At 36.8% G+C, this 13,558-nt stretch overlaps 1 protein-coding gene across 3 annotated transcripts in view; it reads left to right on the forward strand.

Moving 5' to 3' along the window:
• LOC149798311 (uncharacterized) overlaps positions 1-13,558 on the forward strand; it is a 72,399-nt gene that overhangs the window by 24,067 nt on the left and 34,774 nt on the right. For 2 of the 3 annotated variants that reach the window (XM_089963444.1, XM_089963445.1), the window contains exons 13-18: positions 80-240; positions 5,584-5,616; positions 8,490-8,688; positions 9,588-9,726; positions 11,463-11,672; positions 13,047-13,274. In XM_089963444.1, coding sequence (XP_089819570.1) covers positions 80-240; positions 5,584-5,616; positions 8,490-8,688; positions 9,588-9,726; positions 11,463-11,672; positions 13,047-13,274 — 970 coding nt within the window. The remainder of the gene's footprint in view (positions 1-79; positions 241-5,583; positions 5,617-8,489; positions 8,689-9,587; positions 9,727-11,462; positions 11,673-13,046; positions 13,275-13,558) is intronic. The other variant, XM_089963446.1, reaches the window with a different exon arrangement.

Raw genomic sequence — 13,558 nt, forward strand, 5'->3', positions numbered from 1 at the left:
AAAGTTGAAGAAAAATCCAAAATTTTCAAATTGATTTTTATTATTCTCTATTGAAGTTTGATACTTTGATAATTTTCAGGTACTGTTTGAAGAGCAGATCTTAGAGCGGGAGGTGACACAGGACAGAAATTTAATGGCCAAGCTGACCATCTACCACCGACTCTGGGATGACTCTTACCTGGGAGAACTTTACCTTGACTATGACTACATACAGGACAAATCAGAGGGAGCCACATGCAAGTCAGTACATGTAGACAATAAAATGGACAATTCAAAAGTTTTGATTTTCAATGGCTTTTTGTCATTTCTTCTATAAATACATTCCCTGATATCATTAACGCAAAGAATATCAGCCCACTACCTCCCGAACCCAGTCCTACTAAAAAGATCTTGTCTTCTTTACCAGATGTAGGCAAAGGGCAATAACTCTTGCACATTACTTCCCCTTCCTTCCACCAGGTGTTACAAGTTTTATGCATTGCTTCTTTACAGCAGTATACTCTTCTGTACAAGAACATCACACGAGACACTTCCCGTGAATCCAAAGCTAAATTTGTGTTAAACTTAAACTGTCCATACAAGATTTTGGATTTACTTGGATTTAATATTCATTCCTAAACTGGTGGTATGTATTATTTTTTACTTGTTAACAAACTGAATTGTTAATTTATGCATTTTTGTTGTGTTCTATTTTATCATGTTGTTTCAGTGAAACCTGTTGATAAAGTGTAATGAATGGTACAAGTTCAAGGCTAAGGAAGACACAGATGAGTCATGCCTTTGAGTGCACAAAATGTACTTTGCTAGTACCATGCAGTGTGTGCATTAAATGGTCTCCAGGTGTGTAGACTATGGTTTTTCAAAAGTTGACCAAGGCAAAGAGAGAGGGTGATGATGACACAAAATTTAAAATTCCTACAAGTGATACAGGGAGGAGTTTACCCCATTGTTTGGCAGCCCAGGTGGCATAAGTACTCTTGCATGTCCAAGCATTGTCTTTGGGCCTGCAAGTCCAGGCACATGGGTTATTAACAGATTCAGTGGATCTATCCTTTACTACTGTATAGCCATCAGAAGCCATCTATAATCATCCAACCGAATGAGCCAGCCAGCTGGCCAGTCCATCTGTTTTAATTTGTCCATCCTAACATGCCTACAGCTACATACTATTACAACTGCGGAGATATTAGCATCTGTCTCGCCTGGCATAAGACTACCCAAGTACATTATGATGAGGATTTTGGCGATAGATCCATCCATTCAGCCATACCTATGGTACGGCTGGTACCAGCACTAATTGGACCATCTTCTACACAGCAGTAACCTTGCTGGCCATTACTCCCTGTGAACCTGCTGTCTGTACAATAAATTCATCTGGCAGGCAGGTTCTCCTTTATTGATTGCTGACACGCAGGGTGTTGGTCATAAATTATATAGAAAGATTGTGTCATCATTGCCACAGATAATGGTTTATCCAGAAATGGAAGCAGTCCATTAACAGTCTGGTACATGGTACATTCCATTGCCTATCATACTGGACTGCTGGCATTAGATACAAAATGTAGTGGCGGTTAAATTGTCTGCCCCACTTTTTATAAAGTGGATTAAGAAAAAAAATCGGTCACATTGAAATGTCACCATGTCTTCAATTTTAGATTTGGTTTCCTTGGTGATTTTCTGACTGGCGAGGAATCTCAACCAACCAACATGCCTGGCCCAAACTGATATGCCTTAACTTGTGTTTGCACTCCATTAAATTTTAAAAAGATATAATGCTCTGGCTTTAAGATTGACTCCATTTGACTTGCCATTGCTATTTGGTTGCAGATTTGAAGAAGTTTGGAGGCAGGCAGCTTAAGTACTTCCCCTCCAACTTGCTGCTCCACCCATATCATTTTAAAACCAGCCACCTGTGCCACATTTTAAGGAAGATAGGCAAGCCAAGCAAAAGGATCTATTATGTTCCAAATGCTGTTCAGATCTCAACCTTCATTGGATCAACCTATTGCCACAGAATGAATGAGTGATCCAAGTCACTTCATAGGCAGTTTGGATTTTGTTTATCCCGTCCCCCCTCTTTCTTTCTCTCCCCTTCTAATGGATGTGCTGTCAGATCAAAAGGATGAAATTCTTCCGGAAAACAGAGTTCCTTGACAAATAGGGAGGATGGGAGAAAATTGTATGAAAACCACAATCTCCAGGTTCTATTCATGTCTGTTCCATCAAAAAATCATAGACAAGTTGAGGTCAATCTAAGACTTCAGTTGCTGCAATGAATTCACATTTCCAAAAAAGGTTCCAGGTAGAGACAAGTATGCCATCAATCTCAATCTCACATATGCCAGCTTTCATGTCCTAGTCACCTAGCTTCATGACAGTTCTTTGGTTTGCTTAGCACAACAAGTTTACCAATTTTGAGACCTCTGTTGAGTCTAAATATCTATTCCTAGGCCTTTACTACTAAACTGTGGATTGCAACATCACCCTGTTCCATTTGACTTCCTCTGTGGCATATTTGTACTATCTCCTTCAAAACATATGGTAAGTTCTGTTCTTCACAGAGCCAAAAGCAGTCTCTTATCCCTTTTGAGTCATCACTTTTTTCTCGTGGGTTGGGAAAAATCCAACCGTCACCCATCCTAGTGTTTTGTCCACCTGGGTTTGAAGGTTATAACCAATCTCAATTGTGTATATCTCCCACATGTCTATGTCATGTGGATTGTTGAACTTGCTCAGTTGTTTCCAACAGGACAGCAATTTCTGTGAGAGTAAATGTGTAACAAGATAACCGGGTGGGATTTCGGATTTACTACAGAACATTTGTGATGGAGATACACATACAGTATTTAATAAAGTACGACTTGAATAAGTAGTTAATTATGATTAATATGTATGTGTTTATGATCCAAATATTGGATCAATTAACATAAAATGCACGGACTTAATAATGAAAATACAAATAAATGACATTACACAGTACAAGGACATGGGGTGAATGATTCACAGTGATTTCACGATGGAAAGTTTGATGTGTTTCACTCAAATAGTAAAACAAATGTAGTGTTTTACTCATATAGTAAAATGTATTCAATCAGATAGTGAAATTATGTAAACAAAAGGGACAGATATACAGATTATCTTTACAGTTCCAAATAACACACTGGGTTTTACAAACCCCAAAAATTAGTCCACAGCTAAAAGATTATATGTATGGAGTTACACACTCCGTCACCAGCACACTCAGCTACCAGTCACACTGGCCAATCAAGCCATCAGTATTCCAGGTTAGGCAATCAAGCAATCATCGCCCACCAATCTAGGTTAGCAACACCCAATCACCTACTACTCAACCAGCAACACTGTTTATTCAGCTCTACAGCAGCTATGGTTCAGCTTCACAGCTGCTATGGTCGACTTCTATGGTTAGCTCTGCAGCTTGTACCACATTGACTCCAATCACTCTGATAACTCGGATCACACTGGTTACTTGGGTCAGTCTGACCACTCCAATCACTCTGGCCATTCTGTGATCACTCAGGTCAGCTGAAAATACATCTAACACTGTGTACTATGCATGACATGGGCATATACGATAAAACATAATGACGTTATATACGGTAATTTATACAGATTACATTATTGGCACAATTACAAAACAACAAATAGGTTCAAAAGTAAACCTAGCTGTACCCGACAAGAATGATATGGTACTAAATGTTTCTTAAAAATGCAGCTTTATATTGCTAATATAAATCCCTTGCTAAGTCACAAACCAAAACAGAAAATACTTGCATTACACTACGTAAACTGAAGCTACATAACAAACAGACAAACATGGTAGTACAATAGTTATAACTTATACACAAGAAATTAATAATTCACATACCTCTACAGCTGAAGATGTGCAAGTCCTTAAAGCAGACTGCTCACTGACAAGATGTTCCGTAATGTGAAGATTTAATCTTATGGTGAGACATTTATACACAGACAAAGTCATCATACATTGTCTGTACGCTGGAAGCATACTGTTTTTCCCACTGAAAGCACTTCACATGTGTGGCATAGGATGAACTGAACTCACTATTTCAAAATATTGTACAATATACATAAATCACCCTCAGGTATTGTTGTACACACAAAAAAAAACGAAACCCAAGTAAATGTATTTAATAAATAAAAGAATTTATACAATTCCATGACATCTTGCACCTCCTCGAGTTATTAAATGCAGCAGCAGAATTGATCCCACTGGGCTGCCTATATATGCATCTGTTTCAAATGATTTTGCTGGTTCAATGGCACCTTTTTTCAGTCCACTCAATCAAAACATTAGTATCACAAATTAGGTACAATCATACCTGTGTCAGTGATGCAGCCATGGTTGGCTCATGACAGGAATTCCTCTCAATAAGCCCCAGCAGGAGGTAATGATGTGTATACATGCCACTAACATAAGTTGGAGTACCCACTTGTTACCAGACTTCAAATAGTCAACAGCAAATGGAGACCATGAGAACTACCTATTCATGTCAACCTCCATATGGAAGCTATCATAAATGCCTTTCCGTTCTAGAAGGACAGACTCTTTGAGAAGTCAATCCTGATTATGTTCGACAGCTATGTAATAGTGACATACCTTCTCAAATAGGGGGTCCTCAAATCGCCTGACCTGTGTGTGCTGGTGTTTTGGTGGTTTCTTCATCAGTGCTTCCAACTTCAGATCATTATATTAATCAAGACACAGTTGACTCAGTATCCAGGCTGGTGTTCTTCCTGGAAAAGGGTAAGATTATCCATATGGAATGGTCTCTTCTTTTATCAGATTGGGAGGGGTTATAGGCATTTGCCTACCCCCTCCCCCATGGTCTTAGTACAGAAAATAATATAGATATTAATGTGATTGGGGAACATATTTGAAGGAGAAAGCACCTATTAAAGTAAATTGTTTATCCTAGAATACTCACATTACTTAAAAACCCTCCCAACCACCCTGCCATGCAAGCATCCTTGTTGGTATATTACTCAGCGTAATAACTAGTGACATCTGGTTGTAGCAAAGGGAGATAAAGAGCAAGAGTTATTGCCTTTATATGAGATAGAAAAGATGAATTTTTTTATGGATTCAGGAGGTAGCAGGCTTATATCACTAATGTTAATGTGATTGGGTAAGTATTATTGGAGAAACCTAATTTACATAAAAATTTGCTTTTATTTAAATATACCTCTGGAATGGCAAACATGGTTTTCTGTTTATTGTGGGACTTGTATCTGTTTTGTGTGTCTGGGAATTGGGTGGGGTTGATTGGTTAAAACAAATTGTATTTTTTAAAATTGATTCTCTTCATTGCTATTTAGTGGTGGTAAATGTGGTCTGAAGTATCAGACTTACGAGTCTTAGTTTTTTATGCAAGTAAAATTTAGTGGATGCACAAGACCCAGCTTGCAATAGAGGTTAAAACTGTTATCTGTTCTGAAGCATATACCTATTATTTATTTAATTATAAATTATCAGAGCACCTGTTTTCTATATTGTATTGATTCTAATTGATTAAACACCAATTTACTCACTAGTATACTTTTCAGGTTTCATCTAGGAAATGAAGACTCAGTAAACAAGTAAGTATGATGTTTTGGTGAAAAACTATTTTACAAAAAATTATTACAAGCTTTTCCAGTGAATGACAAAACATTATCATACTGTACCCTCTTGCCATGCAATAGATCTTCAGAAGCTCAAAGTATTTTGAGAGCAAAATGTTTGTCTAAAGTTTCCTTTTATTACATTTTAAGCTCTGTTGTCTGTCATCCATCTGTTATAATAAGTTTGCTATTGCTACTCCTTGTAAATTACTTGGATGATTACCATGAAACTTTATACACATTCTTTCCATGGTCTAATTCAGTGGTTCCCAACCTTTTTTGGCTGTGATGGGAAAATATTTTTTTTCGGAGCCTCGCAATGCAGTTTTTACATTTGATAAGTTTTGCCACTCTAACAAGTCCTGATGACCCTCTGTAATCCTCCAGAACATCCTCACAACATGGGGGTTGGGAGCCATTGGTCTAGTTGGTCCTGAATGAAAATAGTGTTTTTATTTGGAAATCCAATATGGCCATGACAGTGGCCATCTTGAAAATCTTTGTATTGCTACTCCTCCTGAAATGTATGGTCATATCAACATCGGGTTTTCACTACAAGACTTTGTATGATGTCTAATTGGTCCCAAATGAAAATGGTGTTGATCTGTTGTCCATTGTGGCCACTGGCAGCCATCTTGAAAATATCACTACTTCTCCTTAATGCAGGAGCGTCCAACGTTTTTTTTCCTGGGGGGCAAAAACATACAATGCTGAAGGTAGTGGGCTGCATGAACAAGAACACTTCCTTGTCACTAATTATGCATATTAGTTAAAATGCATATTTTCAAAGGGACTGCCCACATGGCCATGGGCAGCACAATGTGAAGGACATGGCTGCATGTGGCCAGTGGGCCATGGGATGGACATGCCTGCCTTAATGGTTAGTCATATCAGCATGGGGTTTTCACCAGAATTTTTATTAATGTCTATTTGGTCATAAGTGAAAATGGTATTGATCTGATTTTCAATATGGCCACCACAGCTCTCATCTTGAAACTCTTGTTATCTCTACTTCATCTTGATGCATGGTCATATCAAAATGGGGTTTTACTAAATGACTTATGATGTCCACTTGGTTCTAAATGAAGCTGCTGAGCTGATGTCTGATTTTGTCTGCCATGTCATCTGTCTTGAAAACTTGATGTCACAACTCTTCCTGAGCAGAAATTCATATTGTTGCATGATTTTCACCAAAAGTCTTCTTATAATGTCCAGGATATATTTCCTGAAAATGGTGCAAAACTGATTTTCACTATGGCGATCACACATTGGCTATCAACTCCTCCAACATGGATGGACATATCAACATGAGATCTTCGCTAAAAGACTTTTTGTGAAAATGGTTCCAGTCTGAGATCCGATATGGTTGCCACAGCGTTGCTTTTGAAGATCTTGCTACTGCTACTCCTCTTCAACAGAAAGACATCAGTTTTCACCAGGACACTTTTTTATGATGTTTTGGTCCTAAATGAAAATGGTGCCAATCTTACGTCCAATATGGCTACCACAGCAACGATCTTGAAAATCTTGTCATCACTCCTGAATAAACAGTCATATTGGCATGTTGTTTTCACTGGAAGACTTCTTAAGATGCCTAGTGGACAGCTTGAAGATCATTTTATCACTGCTCCTGAATGAATGGTCATACCAGCACCTGGTTTTCACTAAAAGGCTTCATGTAATGTTTTGTTTATAAATTAAAATAGTGCTGATCTGATGTAGATTAAGTGGCCATCATGAAAATTTTGTGTTTTTTTTGCTGTTACTACTCTTTAATTGAAAGTATTTTTTAAAGTTATCCAGATGGTCGTAAATGATAATGACTAACCCGTCAATATGGCCACCTTGGATGGCTATATCAAGATGGGGTTTTCAGTAAAAGACTTCTAATGATATCTACTTTGTTCTAAGTGAAAATGCTGCTAATGTGACATCCAATATGTCCACCACATCAGCTAATTTGAAAATCTTGTAAGCACTGAAGAATATCATAGATGGTTTGTATACTCAGTAGTTAAATGGAAGAAATGGTCTTGAATTGCTGGAAATTCTTTTTGCCCATTGGAGCATCAGTCCCTTTTGAGGGACTCTTGTTGGTACTTTCCATTCTATTTGTTATAATTTCACTCGCATCATGATTCCATGTCTCATCACTAATTGCAGTGTAATCAATAGTTTGAATGATTTCTTAAAACAATTTCAATAACATGTTGCAGGAATATGATCAAAAATTAGAAGTACAGATATTTTATTCTTGTTTATATATCATCAAGTGTTACTTTCATCACTTTTTATTCTTTGCACTTCTATTTGGACACGTCTGGCAAAAACATACCAATTTCGGAAATATCACTGCATCAGAAAGAGTCAAGAATGGTTTCAGATGTGATCAGTTAAATATTTTGGTTAGAAACTCTGATATGTTGTCATTTTGACCATTTGACCTCTGAGCTGGACTGTACCAAAGTACATTCTGGCCCATAGGGAGGATGGAATAATTGAAAGTGTTGGAGAATTACAGTCACTTTTTCAGGTTTGAACAACTTTGTACCACATATGCATAACTGACCAACCTTTGTGTTGACTTAACTTTGAAACACTTGCTGAGTCAAATGAAGCCTTCATTGTATTTAAACAGAGGAGGTATTTGATTCCAGAGAAAGGGGAGTGTACTCTTGAACAAAGATGTTAAGAATCTTTATTTTACACTGTTCTCAATTTATATACATGTAATAAAGTGTATTACAATCACAATTGTTCATCAATTTACACAAACCATTAACAGATAGGAACACACATTATTTTGCACTTCTGATATGCTACTCTGAATCTGTACACAATTATTTTAGATATTTGGAGCAGTTTAAAGAGATCTTTACGGAAGAGGGACGTAGATCAGTAAAGATAACCAAAAAAAGCCCAGGACAAGCACCAGTTGTGACCTACACCCAGACCAACCCGCTGATCAGTGGGCCAGTGTCAGGGGGTCACACTCTCAGCACAAAACAGCCTGCAGTTTCCAGTACCACAGTCACTTCAGCAGTCAAGGTAGTTATAGTTACATGGTTTGTTATGCCCTGGCACAGCTTTCATAAAACATGCACAACTTGAGTGGGGACCATGGTAACTCATTTGGTAGAATTAAGCCAGCCTTGGTAAAGGCATTTCTTTTACATGACATAGCCATAATGTAGTGTTCACATGCCACTAAATTATGTTATATGACATCATGCATTTGATGATTCATGTGTCCTCTTCAGTTTGGCCAAAACAGACATAATTTTCTCTTTTCAAATCACAAACATTCATTTTTTTCCTTTCTACAATTAACTCCATTAAGATATCATTATGCTTTTATTGTAGTACTGTTTTGAATAAGTTCTGTGCTGTTTTATATCCGTATCCTCCATCTTAAGCAGTGTCACTACATTTAAATGTTTCTACGACATCTCAAATCACTCAGATTGATGTTACTGATGTTATTATTTTGTTATTGAGACTGATACTATTGGAACAGCATTACTTGATCATGATGCCTGGTTTTCTCAGGCTAACAAAACAAGACATTAAAATGCATTTGTTTCATGTGAGGTGTTTCTTATGGACTCTTTCATCCTAATGTCTGGGAGTGTTCTACATGTATGCACAATAAAGCTATTTGACTACATTGAGTTTGAAATAATTCTACTGACATTACTGAGAAACAGTAACAGTCAGAATCATGGATCATAAGAAGTTTATTTTAGCCAGGATAACATATTAATAAAATTAGACAGTTGGCTCCTATTTTGCTGTAATCCTTCAAAGACTGGTTATCTACATTTGATTTTATGAGTTCACTGAGACTCTGAGATGTACGGTGTTCAGGAAACCAATCATGACCCAGTAAAATGAAATGCCATTATGGTATAATAGTGAAGAGAGAAAATATTATTTGACCTTTTCAGACAGAAGTGACTGCCAGTGCCACAGCGACAACTGGGATGATGAGAAATGTCCCATTACTGTCGCTGTCCATAGGTCCTGCTGGTTCAGTCAATGCCACTTCAAATCTTGTCAGTCCGCAAGCACTCAACACACCACAAGGTAAGGAGCTGGATCATTGTATGTAAGTTGCGTCCGATTGAACTGTTTAGAGTTTGACGCTTTCCATGCTCTTCGTTATGTTTTAAGTCATTAAAAATGTGGGCAATAAAAAGTTAACAATGCATAGTACTGGTTTTAAGATTAAAAATAAAAGTTGTTGAAATTATTTTGTGGTGCAGAATCTGTTGCCAGCCGGTTCTGTAAGCTTTCGATCCCATCAAGTACGTCTTGTTTGGTTAATACATTATAAGTAAGGACCAAATTTTGTATACCAGCTCTCTCTCTCCGTAATGCTACTATGATCCCATCCGCGGTAAACCCTTTTGCTGGAGAACATATCCATCACTCACATTACAAGCCTTTGGGGCAGATGTTTGTTAATTTGTTTTCCCTAACAATAGGCCTAGTTGCAGCATTACAAAATTATAAGGCAGTCCCTCACTGGGCTAATCACAGAAGTACTGTATTTTGTTTGTTTACTCACAACCCAACAAGGTATTAAAATGTTGGGCACAAAATGGTAAACTTTGATGTCAGTTGACCACCACCAAGTTCTATATTCTTTTGACAGTGCACGCTGTTAGTTTTATGAGTCAAATTTAAACCTTTAGCCTCACAACACCCGTAAAACATTTTTGTAGACAACTTGAACAAAAAATATCTATCTATCTGTCTGTCTGTCTACCATATATATTCATTTATAAAACATGTCAGGTTTTGGAAATACAATTATTTGTTGTAAAATCCAGATACTAGCTTGTCCATGTTTGATTCCGATCCAGGTTTCATATTAGAGTCAGTGGAGTTGGTCAGGGAACCAAACAAACTGCAAAATGTCTACATGATCAACCTGTTGCTTATTTTCTTTTTAAGTGGCATCCGTCTAGCAATATTTTCAGGATGAAATAAAATGCTTAAAAAATTGTAATGGTAAGTTTTTATGAATAAAAGGAAATATCAGATTCTTCAGGAAAAAATGCAGGAAGGGCAGCGTTTACGTTTAGTGGACATCATGCATTGATTTGAGTGTATAACATGGCAGGAAAGATTATTACCATTGCTATGGCACACATGAAATTTAAATGTTTTATTTTAAGGATTACATCAAACTGAGAGATAGCAAGAAGTCATTGAGCTACATAGGGTTTGGATCTGCAGTTGGTGAAACTGTACTGGATATAATTAAGGTTCAAGTAAACGTTGCAAAATTTTTAGGCCTAGTTAAACACGATGTTTACTGTTACTGCATGAATCTTGAATCACACCATTGAAATTTTAAATACATGTTTTCCAGATGGATACCAGCAGTAAATTATATTTTGTTACACTTTACTGTTAACTGGTGTAACTTATGGAAAACAATTGACTGCCTTACTGAGAAGGTCATGTTGGGGTTGGCAGGTCTGATATTTGTATTTATATGTAGAGGAATGGGTGAATTTTCAGACTATTACATCAATTTATAGTTTGTTTTAAAATATGTTTTAACTCTTTGCACTGTTTTTAAAAAATAAAATTAGTTTAGCAAAAATCATGTGAGGTAAACAAATGAAATTTTGTTTGCATGTTTGTAGGCAGAAATAGATGAAATGATTAGATTTTCTGATTGCTAGATTATAGCAGTTATTAAAATGTTCCTAATGTTTGAGATTTGGAGTTTTTTGGTCATCAATATTAGCTGTGGGGGCATATTTGTTGTACAGATCTAGTTCACAGTTTTTGTTTCAAATGTACAGGCACTTTAATATCAGCCCAGTCAGCAGCGGGCCAGATTCAGTTCCAGTCCCAGCTACAGAACCAGGGAGTCCAGCAGGTCCCAGGGAATCAGGTTCAGCCCCAAGGTCAGTCTGCATCTCAAAGACTTAGACAAATTGGCATCCATACAAGTATTTCCCGTGGATCAACCACACCCAGTGCCAGTCCTGTCAGCACACAACCTGTCTATTGTAAGTATTGACACAATTATGAGCAATGAAAATGTGTTCACTTCAAATTTTGTAGACTCCCAGGCCCCATCAGAGTACATTGTCTGAAATTTGACTTGAACTTAAAAAGTGCAGAATACTGTAACTTGATTTGTGATTGAAAGCAGAGGTACAAAAGTTCAAATTTAGCATCACAGTTGCTTTACATATGTACACAGTTTAATTTGTTGTAAATCAAGTCCAACTGCAGACAACATACTTTCTGATCTGCTGTTGCACAATGCACCAAAAGATGAAGGTCTGTGATTAAAGTCAAAATAAGTACACAATCTTTTCTTATTCGTTTTGATTTTCATAGAATCCTACATCAAAAATAGATTTAAAGAACTGGTTTCACAGATTTATACTTGTGTCTAAAGTTGCTATGGGAACAGCTGAGCATAGTTTACTGCTTGTAAATGTTTACAAAATATGGTAATCGTATAAAAGAACACAGCACATGGGACATCATGTTTTACCTGATAAGCATGTTCTAGCAGTACATCCAGTTGTGTCATCTGTTTGTTCTGCCATGTACATGTTTGTAGCATTATGAAATAATATAATGATGATCCTAAATATCTTACATAGATCTTAAGATATATTCTAGCATGATATTGTCTTTCAATCTTAGAGCAAAGATTTTAAAAGTTACATTCTGCTTTTTCATAGTCTTTGGTTCCTTTTAAAGCAAGTATGAAGAACTGAAATAAGATCAACTGGTAAACATGTTTATTTTAAAACTTGGATCCAAATTGCAATGCAGACCTTTTGTTTGCAATTGGCTTTTGAGGAAAAGCAAACACTGAATTTGTGTGTGCATAATAGGAGACAAATAAGGGGAAGTAATAAAGGACACTTACACTTTTTGCATGTATATTATATGGACACCTGAGTAAATGTATGCTTTGGAGAGTTAGAGTACCAATTAATTATGTGTTGTGTTCATTCTAAGGATATTTGCTTAACATTATTTTAAAACCCACTAGTTCAGGAAAATTTGGAAAGTCACTGATGTAAGTTACATCATTTCTAGATCAAGAGTGTATCTTGGCACAATTGTCACTTACATGTATGAAATTCTCACAACAATAAAACAAATTATTCACAATACATGTACATTAATTACAGTGATGTAAATGTTAATGACTCATATTGTTTCAGAAGTTGATTTTTTTAAATGTCCCAAATAGCAAGGTATTTGTGGTGAAAGCAATTTATCTGATTGTTTGGTTTTAATAAAGAGGTAAACTAATTAAACTTTAAGTAATGAAAATATCTTAAAGCTGATTTTGAAATGTGAAATAATGTTTCTATTATTGATGAAAATAGATGCCAATATAATTTCTGTTTCAGCTCAAGTGTTCAGCAGTCCTCAGGCTGGTAATTCCATGTCTGGTTCACAGGCTACCAGTATATCCAAAGCTTCTACACCAACAGCCACCCCCTCCCCCTCCCCCATTATGTCACCTCCACCCAGCACATCCACCCCAAGAAAACTCTCCACCACCACTGAATCTGCCACTGTCCACCATCTGGCACAGACACCACACCAGTCTAATGTAGCAACACTCACATTACAAAGTAAGTAAAATTATATGATCCTCAGAGAAAGGATAAGCTGCTTCTTCAATGCTTTGAATTGTGTATGTACCAGATTCTAGCAAAAGAAAGCATATATGTACAAGCTCACTGCACCCCAACTGTTTCTTCATCCTGTGTCATTGGGAAGAGTTTGGAATGGGTTTCAGCTCCATAAAGGTGATCCTTAGTATATAAATGTACATTCTGGATTAAGTTTTTGCATTTAATTTAGGCTTTTTGCTCACTATGTACACTGAGTTCAAGGTCACAGTCATACAGACATT

Source organism: Sinohyriopsis cumingii, chromosome 6, assembly GCF_028554795.1.
Source record: "Sinohyriopsis cumingii isolate HCF-2022 chromosome 6, ASM2855479v2, whole genome shotgun sequence".
Taxonomy (NCBI): domain Eukaryota; kingdom Metazoa; phylum Mollusca; class Bivalvia; order Unionida; family Unionidae; genus Sinohyriopsis; species Sinohyriopsis cumingii.